General features: G+C 28.7%; 1 protein-coding gene across 6 annotated transcripts in view; it reads right to left on the bottom strand.

Moving 5' to 3' along the window:
• Positions 1–21922, bottom strand: part of abcc3 (ATP-binding cassette, sub-family C (CFTR/MRP), member 3) — a 90352-nt gene that overhangs the window by 29677 nt on the left and 38753 nt on the right. For all 6 annotated transcript variants that reach the window (XM_051123803.1, XM_051123805.1, XM_051123806.1 and 3 more), the window contains exons 5-17: positions 21467–21592; positions 21182–21243; positions 20004–20135; positions 18498–18731; positions 16963–17140; positions 9564–9725; positions 7955–8047; positions 6094–6297; positions 5705–5851; positions 3992–4079; positions 3758–3824; positions 1652–1778; positions 1395–1571 (exon numbers count right to left, since the gene is read on the bottom strand). In XM_051123803.1, coding sequence (XP_050979760.1) covers positions 1395–1571; positions 1652–1778; positions 3758–3824; positions 3992–4079; positions 5705–5851; positions 6094–6297; positions 7955–8047; positions 9564–9725; positions 16963–17140; positions 18498–18731; positions 20004–20135; positions 21182–21243; positions 21467–21592 — 1797 coding nt within the window. The remainder of the gene's footprint in view (positions 1–1394; positions 1572–1651; positions 1779–3757; positions 3825–3991; positions 4080–5704; positions 5852–6093; positions 6298–7954; positions 8048–9563; positions 9726–16962; positions 17141–18497; positions 18732–20003; positions 20136–21181; positions 21244–21466; positions 21593–21922) is intronic.

Raw genomic sequence — 21922 nt, 5'->3', positions numbered from 1 at the left:
TATTATTAACTTTTAATAAACTTTTAATTATTAACTTAATACATCCTTGGTGAATAAAAGTATTAATTTCTTAAAAAAAAAAAAAATGTACTGACCCCAAACTTTTGAACGGTAGTGTATATATGGGTCAGGTGCATGATTATATCTGTTCATTTCTTTGTTTTTTATTTAACAATAGTAAATGCTATGGAATATTACATAAAATATAAACATTTTTTTTAGATAATTAATTGTATTAAATTAATATGAACATTCATTTAACATACAACTTTATTTTATATATTTAAAAAATTATATATAAAAATTTGAATCAGATTTAATGTCCTGCACAAACATACAGTACCAAGCGTTACTACAAAAGCTGTGCGAAAATTAGGCGGTTAAACTGTTAAATTGTAATATGAATAATTACATTATATGCTGATTAATTAATCAAATTAAGCAATAATTGCATATTTGAATATCTGTTGAGAAAAGTCCAAAACATGCTTTGTATTTGGTAACTGCATTATTGGAAATTTGGTGATTTCTATTTTGTTTAATTTTCTATTTCATTTTATTTTAATATTTATTTTATTCAATTTTATTTTGCTGATTTTGTTATTTATATTTTATTAATTTTTTATTGTATATTTTTTTTTATTTTATTTTATTTAATCTTTTTTTATATTTATTTGTTTTTATGTGATATGTTATTTTGTTTTTATCTTATATTTCATAATTTTTTTCGTATTTGTATTTTTTTATCTAATTTATTAATTTTTTCTGTTTCTGTTTTATATTTATATTATTCTATTTTATTTAGCATATTCTGTTATTATTTTTCTTATTTTATATTTTATTTCATATATATATATATATATATATATATATATACACATATATATATAATTTTATGAATATATAAATAAATAAATAAAACGTGTTCGTGTATATATATATATATATATATATATATATATATAAAACAAACAAATAAAATATGTAATTAATTGTATTTAATAAACATGTTAAACTGACAGCCCTAGTTACCATACGACACTGCTGAATTAAAATACTGAACAAAAAAAAAAAAATATATATATATATATATATATATTTTTTTTTTTAATTAATTCATATACAGGTCAGAGGGCATGATTAAAACTTTATTATTAAATAATATTAAATAAAATGTATTTTATTTAAGTATAATTGTATTCGATGAACAACCCAAACTGGATGGCCGGTGTCCTGCAGAGTTTAGCTCTAACTTGCCTTTCTAGTTTCTAGTGTCTAATTGGGGTTGGAGCTGAACTCTTCAGGACAGCGGACCTCCAAGGCCGAGTTTGGAGGCCTGTGTTAAAGGCCTGTGTTAAACTGACAGCCCAGCTTATTCAAAATTCATGCAGCACCTTCTCTCCGATCTCAGTCTGGTCTCCTCCAGGAAGCACTTCCAGGTCAGGGGTCAGAGCGCAGGCCTCCAGCACGCTGCGGTACTTCTGCTCCACGTAGGGTCTGCCGAACAGGATGTTGTCTCTGAGTGTGGCGTTCTGGATCCAGGCCTGCTGCGGTACGTAAGCCACGGATCCCTACAGGAGGAGACAAGCGTCAAATGCAACCTTCTTCTTATTGACCTGCATAAAGACTGATCTTGAGATCAAATACACACCCGTATGGAGATCTGACCCTCCTGCTTCTCCATCTCACCCAGCAGGGCTGACACCAGCGACGTCTTCCCACAACCCACGTGACCCACGACTGCCAGAAGAGAGCCCTGCGGCACCATCACATTAATGCTGCAACACACCAAACAGGTTACTCAGCACTGGAATGAATCATGCCTTTAAATCTTGTCTTAAGACATCTTACTTAAGGATTAGCTTTTACTTGACTACTGGTTTATTTATTTATATTCATATTCATTTTATTTAATTTCTTTATATTTAATTTATTCTATTTTATTTTGATTATTTTGTTATGGTTTATTTTTCTCATTTTCTATTTTATTTCATTTTTATTGCATGTTTTATTCTTATTTTATATTATCTTTTATTTATTTTATATTTTTGTTTTGTTTTTATTTCATATTTTATTTTGTTTTTTATTTTATATTTTATACATTTTGTTGTATTTTTATTTTTTCTTCTTTTATTTTGTTTAATTTTCCATTTTAATATTTATTTTAATTATTTATTTAGCTGATTTTGTCATTTTTATTTTCTTATTTTATATTTTATTTCATTTTTATGGCATATTTGTTTTAATTCTATTTTATATTTTCTTTTATTTTTTATATTTTTTGTTTTTATTTAATATTTTATTTTGTTTTTATCTTACATTTCATAAATTTTGTTGTATTTTTATTTTATTTAGCTTATTTGACTATTTTTCTTATTTTATATTTTATTTCATTTTTATTATATACTTTATTTTGTTTTATTTTCTTTTTATCTTATATTTTCTTTTATTTATTGATATGTTTTTCATTTTGTTGTATTTTAATATTTTATTCTGTTTTTTAGAATTATTTTATACTGTTTTATATGGTTATTTTGTTATTTTTGTGTTATTTTCATATTCCCTATTTTATTTTCTTTTTTATTAATTTTGTCATTGTTGAGATGTTCTTTATTATGTTATTATTTTTATTTTCTCTTCTATTTATTATTTTCTTAAATTTTATTGTACTTATTTATTATATTTTATTTTTTAAATAAATATTTTATTATGCTTATTTTGTTATTTTTGTTTTATTTTATTATTTTATATTTTTAGTCATTTTGATATTGCTGAGTTGAGTTGTTTTTATATTTTATCTTCTTTTTTTACTTTATCTTTGATGATTTTTTTAAAATCATTTTAAAAGTTTTTACATTTCTTGTTTTTACTGTTGTGATTTTTTATGATTATTTTAATTTATTTTATGTAAAGCACTGAATTATGAATGAATAAATAGTATATAAAAAAAACTTGCCTTTTGGCTATTTTTAATTTATTTTATTCTATTTTATTTTCATATTTTAAATTTATTTTGCTTTATTCTTCCGTTTTTTTAATCTTATTGTTTTTTATTTAATATTTAATTTAATTTATTTATTTTGTTTTTATATTGTTTTATTTATTTTTGTTATATTTTTGTCTTATTTTATCACATATTTTATTTTAGTTTAGTATTTTTCTCCTCCTATCATGTGCTGCCTTGTTTTATGTGTTTCGCCATTGTTGTAAAGTGCTTTGAGAAAACAACTTTTAAAGGCACTATATAAAATGATTTTTTTTTTAATTCTTTAACTGATGCACAACGTCTCTCTCACTAACTGTGCACATGCACATAATCGTGTGAAAAAATGCATGCAAATGCTTTCACAGAAATGTTGACGCATCAATAAGTTTGCACTTTTTTCTAAAGGATCAAATTTAGAAACCACACGTATGTGAAAATCTCAAAAAAACATGAAGGTGTCAGGCTAAAAAGCTTCTTGTATAGATACTAAATACCTAAGTGATCCTAAAATAAGTCTTATGTACTTCAGAGTACTATAAATGATGTTCAGCATAAATCTAGAACAGATTCAGCATGGAAATGCAGCTGAAATGCAGTAAAGGCCTGTATGCATGAAGCCCATATATGGAGATAATGGGTGTGTATTATGCTAATGAGCATCTTTCTCATTTAGAATAATTCAGATTCAGATCTGCTGTTGTGAACCTTTCCTGAGCACATAAATGAGATCATCAGTACACATTATGGTGTTTTTGTGAATGGGAGTCTTACTTGTCAAGAGTGGCTTGGTCTTGTTTGGCCCATGAGAATTTCCCATTTATGACACTCACGGCGTATTCTGCAGAGAGAGAAAGCGTGAGTCAGCTAAACGGAGTCGTGAGTCAGGTTTGAGGAAAGGAAACTTGCAGACAGCAGTCGGAAAAAACACAGATTTCACAATGACTCAGCGTGAGAGGCGCTCAGGAACAGTGGTGTTTGATTGTTTCAGCATGTCATCTCTGTTACCTGAAGCGTTATTTCTTCTGTCCACGTTCTCTGGATCGAGTTCATCATGACTCAGGAAATCCTGGATGCGCTTCAGAGACACGCTGGCCTGATGAATGATCACACACATTAACAATCAGACGTGAAGCGGGACAGAACTGCTTATACTGTAGGAGCACAAAACACGATGAAGCTGATCTCACTGCAGGAATATCCTGTGCTGAATATTACGCAATTACCTGACAAACAGACTCGCCTTCTGAAGTAGGTCACTTATGAATATTACAGACAAATGATGACATTGCATTTGAACTGAGCCCAATCATTTCGAACTAAAGAAAAAAATATTTTCTGCTTATTTGTCAGCATCTCTGACAGAGCAAGAGTCAAGAAATCTAAAATGTATGATATCATAATCATTTTCTGATTGTCTGATCAATTTACAAATATTTTATTTAATTTATAATGATTTAATTTTATTTAATAAGTAAATAATTAACAAAGAAATAATTGAATGCATAGTAAATTATTAAATAAATAAACAATTATATATACTTTTTTAATTATATAACTTTTTTGATCAATTTATACATGTTTTTATTTCATTATATATATATACATATATATAGACACACACACACACACATATATATATATATATCACTTTATTTCATCTAGTTGCACATTTTTGATCAATTTACACATATTTAATTTTTAATTATTTAATCAATGTAAAATAATAAATAATTATGCAATAAATAGTTTAATGTATATTACAAATTTAAATACATATTTATATATTATTATATTTAATAAGTAAATAAGTAACAAATAACTTTAATATATATATATATATATATATAAATGATTATTGTTTTACATTAAATAATTATAAATTAAATGTAAAAAATGCTATATATTTATATATATTATTTTAATATATTTATATATTATATTTAGATATTTTATTACTGTTACTGAATGTATATTAAATATTTAAGTTTAACTTTTTTAAATGGAATTATATATAGTTTTATTTAATTTATAGTTGTTTAATTATAAAATATATAAAATAATAAATAAATAATTATTAAACAAATAATTTAATCTATCTATATATTCACACACACATTTTATTTCATTTAGTTACATATTTTGACCAATTTATACTTATTTTTTATTTAATTTATATTATTTATTTAATGTAAAATAATAATTAAATAAATCATGTATATTAAACATTTAAATCCAACTTAAATTTCTACATATATGTATATATATACATCACTTATTTTGTGATCAATTCATACATATTTGTATTTAATTTAGAATTATTTAATCAATTTACAATAAAAAATAATTATACAATAAATAATTTAATGTATATTACAATTTTAAATTATATATTTATATATAATTACATTATTAAATACATATTAAATATTTTAAATATTATTAAATACTTAATTTTAACGTTTTTATATATTATATACTCGCTCTCTCTCTCTCTCTATATATAGAATAAGAAACTTAAACTTTATTATTTAAAATACGTAAATATATATATATATATATATATATATATACAGTTTAGTTGAATTTTGTCAACTTGCCTTACTTTCATATCTGTATACGTAAGTTTATTTTACACCATAATCAATAACGTCCGTGATGTAGCTCTAAAACTGGAATGGACTGTAATATTTCTGTAATATTAAGGAATCGGAGGCTCACTTGTACGATGCTGCTGATGACCTGTGGAAGCATGTTCAACGGGAACCTCAGGATGTTGAACAGAGACAAAGACACAAAGGCCTTCTCTGCATCCAAGATATTGTCCTTACGCGAGGTCACGAACACCGCAAACGTCGTCAAAGCCACCTGAACAACATCACAACACAATCATCACACATTCAGACTTCAGTCAGCTCTAAAGAGTGAAACAAAGGTCTGTGTTTGGTGTGCATTCTGAGCTATTAATCATGCCGGCTAATGCACTTCTGAAACGTGAGCCGGCAACTTGACGCCTAGATAGGGATCTACCGCATCGTTAGGCATATCAAAGATAAGCGCTTTTGCATTTTCACAAGACACATAAAACCACACAGAAAGCGATAAGTTACCAGGAAGGGCGCGCTGGTCCAGGCCATGGTGGAGAGAGCGCTGAGATACGCCGTCTTGCGCAGCACGTTCAGCTCCTTCTGCCGGATCTGCAGGATCTTCTCCTTGAAGGAGACTTCCCAGGCGTAGAGCTTCAGCACCTTTATGCCATTGAGAATCTCATTCATCAGCTTGATGCGGTCGTCCTTATGCTTCATCTGCTCCACCTGAATAGAGTTTTTATTTATATTTTGAATTAGATATTAATGCAATACTTTCCATTTTATGTTTTTCAAATTTTTGCATAATTTTGTCATTTTGTTGTGCATTTCTGTCATTTTTATAAGTGTTTGGTTTTTAAACATTTTCATGTAAAATTGTATTAATTAATTTTAGTTTTAGTACATCAAATTGAAAGGCTTGCATATAATTTAATTTTAAAAAATAATATTAAATAATCTATATTATATTATTATAATCTACATTATATTTGGTGGTCTTATACAAATGTATATTTAATTAAATTTAATTAAATTTAATTTAATTTAAAATTTCATTTTCTGTCATAATCAACAGCATGTGTGCATTAGCTCCAAATTTGTACTTAACCTGGAATATTTTTAATTTAATTTAATTTTTAATTTAATTATTTTCTGCCATAATCAACAGCATGTGCAAACTAGCTCTAAAGTTGTATTTACCCTGGAATATTGTTTAATTTAATTTAATGAAATTAATTTAATTTTTTTAATTTTAATTCATTTTTTAAATTTATCTTTAATTTATCTTTAATTTAATTTAATTTGATTTTCTGCCATAATCAATGTGAATGTAATGTAGATCTAAAGTTGTATTTAATTTAATTTAATTTAATTATTTAATTTATTGAATTGACTTGAATTTACTTGAAATTAATTTAATTTTCTGATAATTTTCAACAGCATATGTGATTAAGCTCTAAAGTTGTATTTAACCTGGAATATTTTTATTACCTTTGTTTTTATAATTTAATAAAAAATTTTAATTTTACTTTCAATCATTTAAGTATATATAAAAAAATAATAACAGAAAAAAATTAGATTAAATAAATTAAACAAAAATGAGAAATGATGCATTGGCAACTACATCAAATAAAGTTTTTATTTATTATTATCAGTAATTTATTATTATTATTAGTAGTAGTAGTAGTATTTATACATTTATTAGTAAATTAATTTTATTTTATTTGAAGTAACACAAATGTTTTTGTGGATTTTAGTTAACGATAATAATCATAACCATAACTGTTTAGCTTTTTAATTTAATTTTTTTTTTTAATTAATTTTTTTTATTTATTTCAAGTAACACAAATGTTTTTGATGATTTTAGTTAACAAAAATATTCATAACCATAACCGTTTAGCTTACAAAAGTAACCATAATATTAGCATTCAAATATTGAAATATAATAATATCAACACAAACTGCCAAAAATATGCTTATTAATATGCCATTAGCTGAATAGGAAATCTGACCATTTTTATCTAGATTTCATCCTTTAATCTATTACGTTTTTTATGTTATGTTATTTTATTTTAAGTTAACATTTCTTTAAAAAAAAAAAAAAATAATAATAATATATAACAATATAACAATATAACAAAAAGTTATACAGTTTTAGTTAGCTATAATAAACCTGGTGTGGCGTACAGACAGAAATGAAATCACATGTGGTTTTGTGTTTCAAGTTTAATGTGTGATCTGTCTCTTTAAGAGGAAACGACTGCTTGATAGAAACTTCATCTACTTGTAAAGACTGATAAGCTTGAGCTGTGAAAACCTCAGAGCTGACGCAAATATTGATGAGCATGAAAACTGAAAGCTAGAGAAGAGAAGAGAGTCAAACCTGGTAAGTTCTGGTCTTCATGGCGATGAAAGCGTTGAACGGGATCAGCAGAACCATCACGGCCACACCGGCCAGAACGGACGGACCCAGATTCTGAACACAAGACAGAAAACCATTAGAACGAAGCTTTCACATCTGTGCTTCTGTCACATATTTAAGGCTGACATCTCTTCAGTCCTCAGATTTTATACTGGCCATCACTTATCCTGACACACAGTAACTATCATAACATTTGTATATATTATAAATTTGATTCTTTTTTATTATTATTTTATATTATTATTATTCATCTTTATTTTTTTCAATTATTTTTTATCTATTTATCTATTTTATTATTTTATTTATTTTATTTCATCTTTATCCTTTCCTTTCCTTTTAGTTTCATTTTAGCTAAAGTTTGAATAATTTTGTTGTGTTTTTTTATTATTTCGTTTTTGTTTTTTCAGTACTTACCTGTAGTTTTTTATTAATGTATTAATAAATAACATTTTATTAAGAATTATCAATTTTTTATGTTAATGATAATTTAATTTTTATTATATTATTTTCACTTTAATTTTAGCCCAACTTAGTAATTTTATTGGTTTCTTTTTTGTCTCTATGTTTTATTAATTTGATTTATTAATTTATTATTCAATCAAACTGTATTTTGAAATTGTATTATTAAAATGAACATTTAATTTATTTTCTTTTGTTTTAGTTGTTTTAGTACTTCAGTAAAATAAATGAAATAAAATACGTTTTAGTATTTTATTTAATATTCAATTAATATTTATTTTAAGTAACGAAAAATGTTTTTATGGTTTTAGATTAGGTTTTTTTAATGATAGATTACATTTTGTATTATTTTGTGTGCACTTTAATTTTAGCTAAAACTATAGTAATTTTGTTTTGTTTTTGTCAATTGTATTATGTATTTATATCTCTATGTTTTTATTAAATTTACTAAACTGTATTAAGAATAATTAATTAATATATTAACAATCAATTTATTTATGAATTTTCTGTAGTTTTAGTTATTCTAGTACTTCAAGTTAAACGAAATCATGTTGCCGTTTGAGCATTTTATTTCAATTAAATTTTAATGCAATTCAATTTTTAGTAACACTTTATTTTAAGGTGTCCTTGTTACACATTTTATATGTTCTTACTATTATAATAACAATTAATTATGCATAATTACATGCAATTAACCCTTTTTGTTTATTTCAAATGATTTTTTAATGATTTTAGGTTTTTGGTTTTGGTTTTGGTTAACCCTGACCAACAACTGTCTGAACAGGAAAATTGACCATTTTGAACTAAATGTCTTAAATTTCAGTGGTTTCAGGCACAAATCGTTCTTTACTGTGTTGCATTACTTTTTATATTACATCTTTATATCGTCTTTAATGTAAAAATTCTCCAATTTCAAATGTATGAAGCCTATTTATTTCACTCATAAATATAACTGATTACACCGCCTTATTAGATTTGCATTCAGCATCTGTTTCAAAACAAAACCTGACACACACTTACAAAAAGAAACATTCTGTAGGAATACGATTGTCCTTTGAACAACAGAAGCCAGAGAAAGTATGTAAATGTATTGAAATGTGTGGCACTGTACCTGCCAGAGGAAGAAAAGCGCCAGGATGATCTGCAGCGGTGCCGACCACAGCATGTTCAGGAAGGTGGTGAGATCCATGAAACGCTGGGCGTCTACAGACATCAGGTTCACCACCTCACCCACCGTCGACGAGCGCTTGGCCTCGTTCGTGATCACTAGAGACTGCAGAGAACAAAAACTGTCAGAAACTGCACTGCATTCAACACTAATTCAATTTAAATAAATAAGAATAATTAGAATAAGAATGCATTACTATTATTGTTATTATTAATAATAATTATGCAAGATATATAATAAATCAATAATATTAGTATGAATTTATTAGTAATAAATAATATCTCTAGTTCTCAAACAGGTTTCAACAAACCAGCATAGACTGTAAAAAATATTTTTTCATTGTCACATTATAAAAAAATCTAATTTCTACTTTGATTTCAACTAGATTTTCATCAGCAATTCAATTTAAAGTGCTCGAAAAAGTCAAAAATATTCATATTCATATTCATATAGTTGTCGAACATGTTTTCAAAAAACAAACATATTTTTTATTGTCACAATCCAATAACAGCTACTAATTTCATTTCTACTTCGATTTCAACTACATTTTTCATCAGCAACTAAATTAAAAGTGGTTGAAAAAGTTTAGTAATAAATAATAATACATAATATTTCTGTAGCTGATGAACATGTTTCCACAACCCAGTAAACACTGTAAAAAATTCCTTTTTTTACTGTCACAGTCCAATAACAACTAATAATTTCATTTCTACCTTTTGATTTTCTGCAATCTTAATTTAAAGTGGATAAAACAGTAATAAATAATAATAAATAATATATCTGTTCTTGTCAAACAAGTTTCCACAAACCAGCATACTGCAAACATATTTATGTTCACTGTAATAATATAAAAAACAACTAATAATTTAATATTTACTTCGCTTTCCACTAGATTTTGGCATTGGCAAATTCAATTTAAAGTTGAATAAATAATAATAATAGCTATGTTGTTGTCAAACATGTTTCTAAAAACCTAAAACACTAAAAATCTTTCTTTTTATTGTCATAATACAAAAACAAAAGTATCAGTAATTCAGTTTGAAGTGATTGAAAAATTCAGTAAAAAATAAACAATAATAATTAATATCTCTGTTGTTGTAAAACATGTTTGAAAAAACAGTATAAACTGCAAAATTATTTCTTTTCACTGTCATAATACAAAAATAACTACTAATTTAAGTTCTACTTCAATTTCAACTAGATTTTTCATCAGCAGTTAATTATAAAAAGTTGAAAAAGTTTAGCATTAAATAATAATACATAATATTTCTGTAGTTGACAAACATGTTTCCACAAACCAGTAAACACTGTAAAAATCTTTCTTTTTTACTGTCACAATCTAATAACAACTAATAATTTCATTTCTACTTCGCAACTTGATTTTCTGCAACTGTAATTTAAAGTGGATTAAAAAGTAATAAATAATAATAAATAATATATCTGTTCTTGTCAAACAAGTTTCCACAAACCAGCATACTGCAAACATCTGTTCATTGTAATAATATAAAAAACAACTAATAATTTAATATTTACTTTGCTTTCCACTAGATTTTCAATAGAAATTCAATTTAAAGTTTAATAAATAATAATAATAATAATAATAATAATAGCTCTGTTGTTGTCAAACATGTTTCTACAAACCTAAAACACTGTAAAAATATTTTCTTTTATTGTCATAATACAAAAACAAATGCATCAGTAATTCAATCTGAAGTTTTTGAAAAATTCAGTAATAAATAAAAATAAATACATAAAATGTAGGTTGTAACTTTGGTGCCACTTTTTGGGATTTTAATGTAAAAAAGTTTTACAGTTTTGGGGATTTTTTTTTTTTTTTTTTTATCAGTAAAATAGTAATATTCTGCATATGATTTAACATATTATATGCCAATCCCAGTGTACCTCATTTTGCATTAACTAAAATTGTACAAAACGCCTATTGTTTAAATTCTCTCATCATGCAAGTGTGTAAATATTGTAAATTTTATCTATATTTCTGACTTCCTTTTGCAGCTTATCTTTCATAAAAGTTCTAAAACAACAGAAAAATAAAAACCTTAAAAAGTTTATACAAAAATTCTTATGAACTAAAGTTTGTAGTGTTTTTTGGACTTGCTGAAGTGCTTAAGTACATTACTACAGTATATATATCATTAAGTAGTTTATGCACTGAACTTGTCAGTGCTTTCTCTAATGCAATATCCTGTGATTATAAAGATTAATGGCTGTTTCAGTTTCAGTAATATTGCCTGCAACAAACAAACACACCCACAGTTTAGGGGAACTGACGTGTTACGCAAATGTGGGTAAAAGTGCACTAAAGTGTGTGAACACCCATCACACCTACACCACACCTAACACTTCTCAAATCCTTACTCTGTTCTATTCTTTAACTCAGAGCAGAGTAGAGTAGAGCAGAGGCCACACGGCAAAACCACATAAAAGCTGCATTTTATTTAAATCACTGTCTGTCTGCAATCGTGACTCAGGTTATTCTCTGGTCTAAACCCAACGTCATGCTGGAATGAACATTTAATGTGCATATCTTCATTTTCAATGGATTTTTAAAAAATTTCATTGCATTTTTTTAAATACTTGTTAAACTGAGTGCAAATAAAATAAAAAATGATGCTTTCTAACTATACTGTCACACAGAATAACTACGTTTTTCACAGTGGTGGACGAAGTATATTACTCCAGTAAAAGTAAAAGTGCTCCTTTTTCAATTTTACTTGAGTACCTGATTTTTTATGTACTTAAGTAAAAAGTACTGATAGATTTATTTTGCTATTTTATATAGGCTACTTAATTTAATTTTATATTAGCACACATTTTTTTATAATCCTACTGCTTGGATTTTCCCCAAATAACCACTATATGGAGTCAAGATAATATAATATATAATAATATAAAATATATATAATATATTTATTGTTGATATTTTCCTCTCAAACGTTGTCTGTTGTGTAAAAACACCCCTGGCCAAATGCCCCCAGAGGGCATCACTTCCCACTTTGATAATTACTGTAGTTCTGAACATCACATGCTTTCTCTTTCCCTCAGATGTAATCTGTCTAGGTGGTTGAATAAAAATATTTGGGCTTTATATCTAAAAACGACCTCAACTTAGCACCAGCAAGCTTGTTAGTTAGACAATTAGCATCAGCTAACAGTATTTACTTATTTTCAGTATTGTTATGAATAAACATTTATACATGTCTACTCCGCTTGTTATATAAACATGTATACTGTTGATAAAAAATATAAAAACAATGCGTAGCATTTTAATAAAACTGCTAACGTTACAGCAGCGGGGAATATGAACGTGCCAACTTACTGAAATGCTATTTAAACTTACAGTTCTTCTTCTTCTTCTGAGACTAAAATTTCTGACTGTATCTCCTCCTAGAGCTGTAACTCCACTTACGATTTTCCTAAAACCGACGATTAAAACTGGGAAAAGTCCCACAGACTTACACTGATGGAATGTTCAAATGAGCCAAGACTATTCAAACTCCAACTGTCCAAACCCCCAGAATCTCTTGAGACTCAGTCAAACTTCCCTTCTGTGTACTGTATTTATAATCCATTCAAACTAAACTATCGATCGATCGATCACTAGCCAAGCCTAGCAACTACAGTCATGGTAGTAGCTTTGCTAATCATGCAAGTAACATCCTAGTAACTGGCTAATCATGCTAATAACATGATAACAACTTGCTAATCATGTTAGAAACATGCTAGCAACTTGCTAATCATGCTAGAAACATGCTAGCAACATGATAACAACTTGCTAATCATGCTAGAAACATGCTAGCAACTTGTTAATAATGCTAGAAACATGCTAGCAACTTGCTAATCATGTTAAAAACATGCTAGCAACTTTGCTAATCATGCTAGAAACATGTTAGAAACATGTTAATCATACTAGAATCATGCGAGAAATATACTAGCATCCTTCTAATCATGTTAGAAACATGCTAGCAACTTGCTAATCATGCTAGAAACGTGCTAGCAACTTTCTAATCATGCTAAAACATGCTAGCAACTTTGCTAATCATGCTAGAAACATGCTAGCAACATGCTAACAACTTGCTAATCATGCTAGAATCATGTTAGAAACATGTTAATCATACTAGAATCATGCGAGAAATATACTAGCATCCTTCTAATCATGTTAGAAACATGCTAGCAACTTGCTAATAATGCTAGAAACATGCTAGCAACTTGCTAATCATGTTAAAAACATGCTAGCAACTTTGCTAATCATGCTAGAAACATGTTAGAAACATGTTAATCATACTACAATCATGCTAGAAATATACTAGCATCCTGCTAATCATGTTAGAAACATGCTAGCAACTTGTTAAGCATGCTAGAAACATGTTAGCAACTTGCTAATCATGCTAGAAACATGCTAGCAAATTGTTAATCATGCTAGAATCATGTTAGAAACATGTTAATCATACTAGAATCATGCTAGAAATATACTAGCATCCTTCTAATCATGTTAGAAACATGCTAGCAACTTGCTAATCATGCTAGAAACGTGCTAGCAACTTGCTAATCATGCTAAAACATGCTAGCAACTTTGCTAATCATGCTAGAAACATGCTAGCAACATGCTAACAACTTGTTAATCATGCTAGAATCATGTTAGAAACATGTTAATCATACTAGAACCATGTTAGAAATATACTAGCATCCTGCTAATCATGTTAGAAACATGCTAGCAACTTGCTAATCATGCTAGAAACGTGCTAGCAACTTGCTAATCATGCTAAAACATGCTAGCAACTTTGCTAATCATGCTAGAAACATGCTAGCAACATGCTAACAACTTGTTAATCATGCTAGAATCATGTTAGAAACATGTTAATCATACTAGAATCATGTTAGAAATATACTAGCATCCTGCTAATCATGTTAGAAACATGCTAGCAACTTGCTAATCATGCTAGAAACGTGCTAGCAACTTGCTAATCATGCTAAAACATGCTAGCAACTTTGCTAATCATGCTAGAAACATGCTAGCAACATGCTAACAACTTGCTAATCATGCTAGAATCATGTTAGAAACATGTTAATCATACTAGAATCATGCGAGAAATATACTAGCATCCTTCTAATCATGTTAGAAACATGCTAGCAACTTGCTAATCATGTTAGAAACATGCTAGCAACATGCTAACAACTTGCTAATCATGCTAGAATCATGTTAGAAACATGTTAATCATACTAGAATCATGTTAGAAATATACTAGCATCCTGCTAATCATGTTAGAAACACGTTAGCAACTTGCTAATCATGCTAGAAACATGCTAATCATGCTAGAAACAGACTAGCAATATGCTAGTAACTTGCTAATCATGTGAACAGCTGCAATCGGATCATTCCAATTCGTGAATGAATCACTTGGTGCGATTCGCGAATCGATTTAACAGGTTAATTGAAAAGAATCAGTTTGTTCATGAATCAGACACGCTTTTGCGTAATGATATATTTCATCAGGAGTAATGATATGTTTTATGAAATCTTATGCTTTGGAATGTAGTGAAGTAAAAGTGAAAGTTACTCAAAACAAAACTACTCCAGTAAAGTACAGATACTTGAAAAATGTATTCAAGTACAGTAACGAAGTACAACTACCGTTCACCACTGGTTTTTCATCCTTCTCACAAAACACGTCAGGTGGGTTTAATGCTTGTATTGTGAATGTAACTCCTGCTTCTGTCACAGCAATATAGTCATAACATGAATAACACATTCAAGTGCAAGAATCTGTTGATATAAGCTCAAGTATCAGTTTTTAGAGTTTTCCTTGAGGCTGAACACATGTACCGTATGGACCCAATTACATTTATAATAATAAACGTCAAATCTGTAATATTAGAGCACTCGAATGAAAAGGTACAGTTTCTAGTATAATAAATGAACTATCAAAAAATGTAATTCCTCACTATTTAACCTCTAGTGTGCAACATGCTCAAAAAAAATATGGTTCACCCAAAAAAGTTACATTTTGTCATAATTTACTCATGTGGTTCCTATATGGAAGATCATTTCTGCCAACTGTCACAATTCCAAGTTCGTATCTTGCAAGTTTATATCTGGCAAATTTTGTTTCCGCCACAGAATTAAAAAACTGGAAACTGCAATTTGTTTGACTTTTTTAATGCATATTTATACAGCTATTTCTGAAAGACGCAATTACCTTTTTAATTGTTTATTTATTTTTAATTCCATAGCAGAAAAAAACTTCCATAGGTTGTATGCAATATTTGTATGTACTATGATATTTTGAAGAATGATATACTAATATATTTTTTTATTTTCACTTTCATTTCAGTTAAAATTTTAGTAATTTTGTTGTGTTTTTGTCATTTAAATTAGTTTTTTTTTTTTAAATATATCTCTGTATTTTTTATTTATTAATTTATAATCAATGAACTCATAGAATGTAATTTCTTAAAGTTTGCATCTTGCAAGTTTATGTCTGGCAATTTTCTGTTTCTACCACAGAATAAAAAAATAAAACTGCGACTAATAACTGCCACTTTTATCTTACAATTCTGAATTATTTCATGCAATTTTGTTGTTTTTATATAAATATTTAAAGAGTTCATTTGCAAAAACACATAACAAAAATCATGTTTTTTTCACTGTGCATTCCAATTAATCTCAGTCAAACTGCAGCTGGGTTATTCTGATTAAGTAAAAAACAAAACAAAACAAAAAAAGATACAGCTAACTAACAGAATAAAACACAATAACATGATAACATAAAAAAAAAAGCATGATTTTTGAAAACATCCAAAAAAGTTATCTGTTTTTTTACAAATAAACTCTTCATGTCTAAACGGCAGGAAAAAAGTCTGAACTGTAATATAAAAAGACGCAATTGCCTTTTAATTTTTATTTTTTTTTATCCCATAGCAGAAAAATAGGTTCCAAACCTGTATGAAATATTTGTATGTATTATGTACTATGATAACAGAATAATATACTATTATAATTTTATTTTAATATTTTGAATTAGATTTCATTTTTTACTTTAAGTTTAATTTCAGTTAAAGTTTTAGTAATTTTGTTGTGTTTTTGTCACTTAAACTAGTTTTTACTTTTTATATATATGTTCATATATATATATATATATATATATATATATTTTTTTTTTTTTTTATTATTAATTTATAATCAATGAACCCAGAATTTTGTCATTATTTATTCATGTGGTTCTATACCTGTATTCATTATTTGTATGTATCAAGCATTTCTTGACAGAACACAGGTTTGTGCTGGCCTGAATGAGTCTTTTATTTGACTTGACTTTGTGTTTACCTTCCTGTAGATGGCTCCGATGATTCCTGTGCGCAACCTCATGCCTGTGACAAAGCAGTACTGAAAGTGCTGATGCAAGATAAGGGTCTGTAAGAGGGAAGTGCCGAACATCAGGAACGCCAGCGAGTAACCCCACCACGCCGGGGCTACGGGCTGTTTGGTGAAGTCAATCAACATCCTGAAAATGAAAGGACAATCACTTTAAAAATACATCTCTGTGCGCTGTGGTTTCCATATATCACAATAAGACAATGGGTTCAATAAGACTTTTTATTTCTTCTGCTCACCAAGGCTGTGTTTATTTGACAGAAAATACAGTAAAAAATGTGAAATATTATTGCAATTTAAAATAGTAGTTTTCCAAGTGAATATATAGTAAAACGTAATTTTAACCTGTGATCAAAGCTGAATTTTCAGCATCATTACGCCAGTCTTTGGTGTCACATGATCCTTCAGAAATCATTCTAATATGCTGATTTGCTGCTTAAGAAACATTTATAAATGTTCATATTTTTGTGGAAACCGTGATACACTATTGAAAAGTAAGATATAAAAGGCATTAAATCAGCATTAAATTGATCAAGAGTGCTGATGCTACAATGCTACAATGAATGCTACAAAAGATTCCATTTCAAATAAAGTTCTTTTGAACTTTCTATTCATCAAAGAATCCTGAAAATTTAAATGTATCACTGTTTCCACAATAATATGAAGCAGCACAACTGTTTACAACATTGATAATAATCAAAAACGCTTCTTGAGCTGCAAATCAGCATATTATATTGATTTCTGAAAAATCATGTGACACTGAAGACTGGAATAATGATGCTGAAAATTCAGCTTTGATCACAGAAATAAATTACATTTTACAATATATTCACATAGAAAACAGCCATTTTAAATCGTAATAATATTTCACAATTTTACTGTATTTTTGATCAAATACATGCTTAGTTATTCCAAACCTTTGAGCAGAAGTGCACAATTCAAAATGGCAAAAAGCACTGTAGAGAAACATGTTTGCATTCAGTTTGCATTGTAAAACAGGCAGAGAGTGTGAAAACCATATGTGACGACAGCAAAATATCATGCAAACGACTTTGCAGGGTTCTATGGAAAACAGCATTATAAAAGATCATTTTTACACCGCCTTCCAGGTAATCAGCGTATGTCGTGTTTGTGCTTCCTGTTACAAGCAAACAAAGTAAATCCATGCGGGTAATAAAACCCAGGTCTAGGTAAATGTTAAAGCAACAGAACAGCTATTGTGTTGTTCATTATCAGACCGCAGCAAACAATTTCAGCTGTTCATACAGACTAAACGTATCCAACATATTAAGTATGGATATTATAAGCTACTATTAATTAAAACAGAAGCTCATCACATCCCTGTGAACATATGCTGTTAATAACGTCACTTACAGGCAGCTTTATCGTGTTGTGTGTGATATCGCTACCTTCCCTGTCGTAAAATCGTGACTAATTATGACTATAGTGTTCCTCTCTGGCTGGGAATGATGCAGCGGCGGCTTCACCTGAGCAGTTGAGGGTTCACGAAGGTAATGAGATCCTGCAGCAGTTTGAAAGCAGAGCCGATGAGGAAGTAGGGCCCGAAGGCCTTGAGAAGGGCCCGCAGGAACGAGGGCTGCCGCACCTCCTTACGTTTGGACAGCAAGACCTCCTCCTCCTCAGGGCTGGCGTTCACGTGGTTGGGTTCAGCGCCTGGGCCTGCCTTTCTAAACGAGGCCTGCTCCTTCACGCTCTGCTCGCTGCACAGAGAAACAAGAACGGCTGGAATGACTCTTTTAGAAGCAGCAGCAGTGTCAAGGTGAAAGGTTTGATTCCCAGTGAATGCATGAACTGAAGGCAATTTAAGTCACTTTGTATGAAAGCATCAGCCAAACGCATGAATGCAAATGCATTAGGTTTGGGAAATAAAATTGCTTCTGAACTTGAAATCAGTGGAGTTAGAGGTGAAATGTGTCAAACAACTGGGAAAATAAACATTTTTCACACTGTTTTAAATGTGGGTTGTGTTTACTTGTGCAAAATACCATAGCAACCACCAAGAACACCCTAGCAACTGCATATATCAATATAAAATAAGTTACCAATAATGAAAACAGAAGCTCATCACAACACTATGAACATTTATAAATACACAAAACAAACATTATTTCTATAAAAATACATTAACACTTCTAATAGGTCCTATTAGTGAAAAAAATATATTAAGTAATAACTAAGTAATTAAGTAAAATTTATTTAATAATTTAATTAATTAGACATGCTGTTTGATTATTAAAATGAAATTAAACCATTTAAATGGAATCCAGAAAAATGAAAACTGAAAACAAGAGAATTTGGTTAAAAAAACAACAACAACAACAACAACAACAAACAGATCAAATAAATAAAATAGATAAAATAGATCTCATACGCTTCTAAAAATGTCATTTTTGTTAAACTTTTAAAACATTTTGTTAATGTTGTTAATTTGTTAGTGTGATTACTAAAATTAAATAAAAATAATTAGTTAATATTAAAACATAGTGTAGAAAAATTAAAATACAAAAAAGTAATATATATAATTCCACATGAAAAAATAAATATATTATTAAATTAAATTTATATGGAAAGAGAGAGAGAGATAATATTATCTTATATATTATTATTAACAGAAAATATTATTATAAAATATACATATAAAATAAATGTTATGTATTTATAGATTTAATAAATAAATAAATAAATAAATAAAGGTCAATAATTCTACATGAATAAATAAATAAATATATTACTAAATTTAATTTATTTGAGAAAAAAAAGAATATTTAAAACATAAAATAGAAAATGTACATATAAAATAAATGTTATATATTTATATATTTAATACATTTATCTATCTATCTATATATATATATATATATATAAGAATATAGAAAGAAAAAAAAACAAGAAATGGCATTCACAACCCATTTAACTTACACTTTGTGACAGTGATTGCAAAATGAAAAACAAAAAAAAATCTATATTCATACCTCTGTGCTTTGGATTTCTCCACCTCCCATTCATTGAGCAGGTTTGGAACCACCAGCTCTGAACTGTCATGCTTGTTCAGCGACCAAAGATCTTTATTTTCTAGTGGGGATTTATAGCCTTTGATTGCCATGCTGTAAAACATAAACAAAAATCTGTCTTAGAAACAAGATTACTGTTGCATTGTATAGTTTACTGTTCATTTTTGTTGCTTATGTTGAGTTAAAGTGGCAGTTCAACCAAAAATGACTCATTTACTCAACCTCATGTCTTTCCAAACCAGTTTTTGTCTTCTACACAAATATGAAGATATTTTGGAGACTTAGTGACCACACTGAGACACTTCTCAGAATATCTCTGTTTATGTTTCAAAGACGAAAGAAAATCACAGAGGTTTTATATCGCTGTTTTACCTTTTTTGTAAAGGGTGTTTGATCTTCTTTGCATGTTCACTTTGCAAAGACTGGATCGGCACTTCTGCAGCGATGTAGGATGATTTTGAAATGATTTTTGAAGTTGAGGGAGAAAATACAAGTGGAGTTTTTCGACATACCCTAACTGTCTTGAGCCAGAATACACAGAGTTCAGGCAGAGTAAGACAAGACGAGCGTTTGAGATTAAAAAGTATTTAAATTGTATTATTTTTATGAAAACAACAGATCGTTTTGCTAGATAAGACCCTTCTTCCTCGACTGGGATCATTTACAACGACATTTGGGATCGTTTGAAGCCGCATTTAAACTACATTTTGGAAGTTCAAAATCCGGGGACCATATCAGTCCATTATATGGAGAAAAAATCGTGAAATGTTTCCCTCAAAAAAACATAATTTCTTTACGAATGAAGAAAGACAGACATGAACATCTTGGATGACAAAGGGTGAGTACATTATCTGTCCATTTTTGTTCTGGAAGTGGACTTCTCCTTTAAACGCTCAAATCTCCATTTTCTTGTTGTGATTAGAATGTTATTTAAAGGTTACAAAAACCTTTCTTACAACATTCTACTAACTTTATTTCCACCCCAAATGTAACAGTATTTGAATGTTTATTTTTAATATTCTAAGAACATTAAAAAGTCTTTTTTTTTTTCAAAAGTTGTGATTAGAACAAAGGTTACAAAACCGCTTAAAATAGACTGTATTTTTATATTCTATTATATTTTACTTTATATTACTCACCCAGTAAACCACCAAAAGGTCATTTTGGAGATGAATCCAGCAGTAATTTCTGGACATGCATTCTGAAAAACCAATGAAAACACCACAGGCACCTTAGTTTGCTGTTCTGACCTTTCCATGACCTTTGTAATGTTAAAAGAATTCCATAATCCACGATTTCTGCCACTAAATCGTTCTTTTATTCAATCTTCTATTATAAAAGCATGGCTCTTGTATAGCAGCATGTCATTTTCCCGGCCTTTGAGTGGATAAAAAACACACACACTAACACAGAGAGACACTTACAGGATCTGTGACCACGGTGGAGAAGAGAGGAGGCTTTTCATTGAAGCATGACAGGATGAGTTGAAGCAGGGTGAGGCCAAAATAAATGTAGAATGTGGTGAATCTCAGCTTGTCATCGACCCCATTCTGAAAACAGAGAGCGCTGCTTTGTCAAGTAATCGTAACATCTCTACACGCCGCATCACGGACGCCCTCAGCCCTAAACGTGTCCTTATTCCACCCGACGCTGCTCTTTATGAGCACAAGACTAGTTTTATTTGTTTTCATAATGTCAGACTAAGTCTGTTCACATCGGACATTCACCCCAAACTCACGGCATCAGTCACGCTGTTTGTCAGCACGGTCAAGATGCTCAAATTATGAGTGATGTTTTGAATAGTGCACATAGAGGTAAATCCTCATAAAGATTCATCTTTAGAACCAAAACACAATTTGATAAAATATCTGAAAAATGTA

This window comes from Labeo rohita, chromosome 12, assembly GCF_022985175.1.
Source record: "Labeo rohita strain BAU-BD-2019 chromosome 12, IGBB_LRoh.1.0, whole genome shotgun sequence".
Taxonomy (NCBI): Eukaryota; Metazoa; Chordata; class Actinopteri; order Cypriniformes; family Cyprinidae; genus Labeo; species Labeo rohita.
Note: the sequence above shows the minus strand (reverse complement) of the source record. Positions and strands in the feature narration are given on the sequence as shown.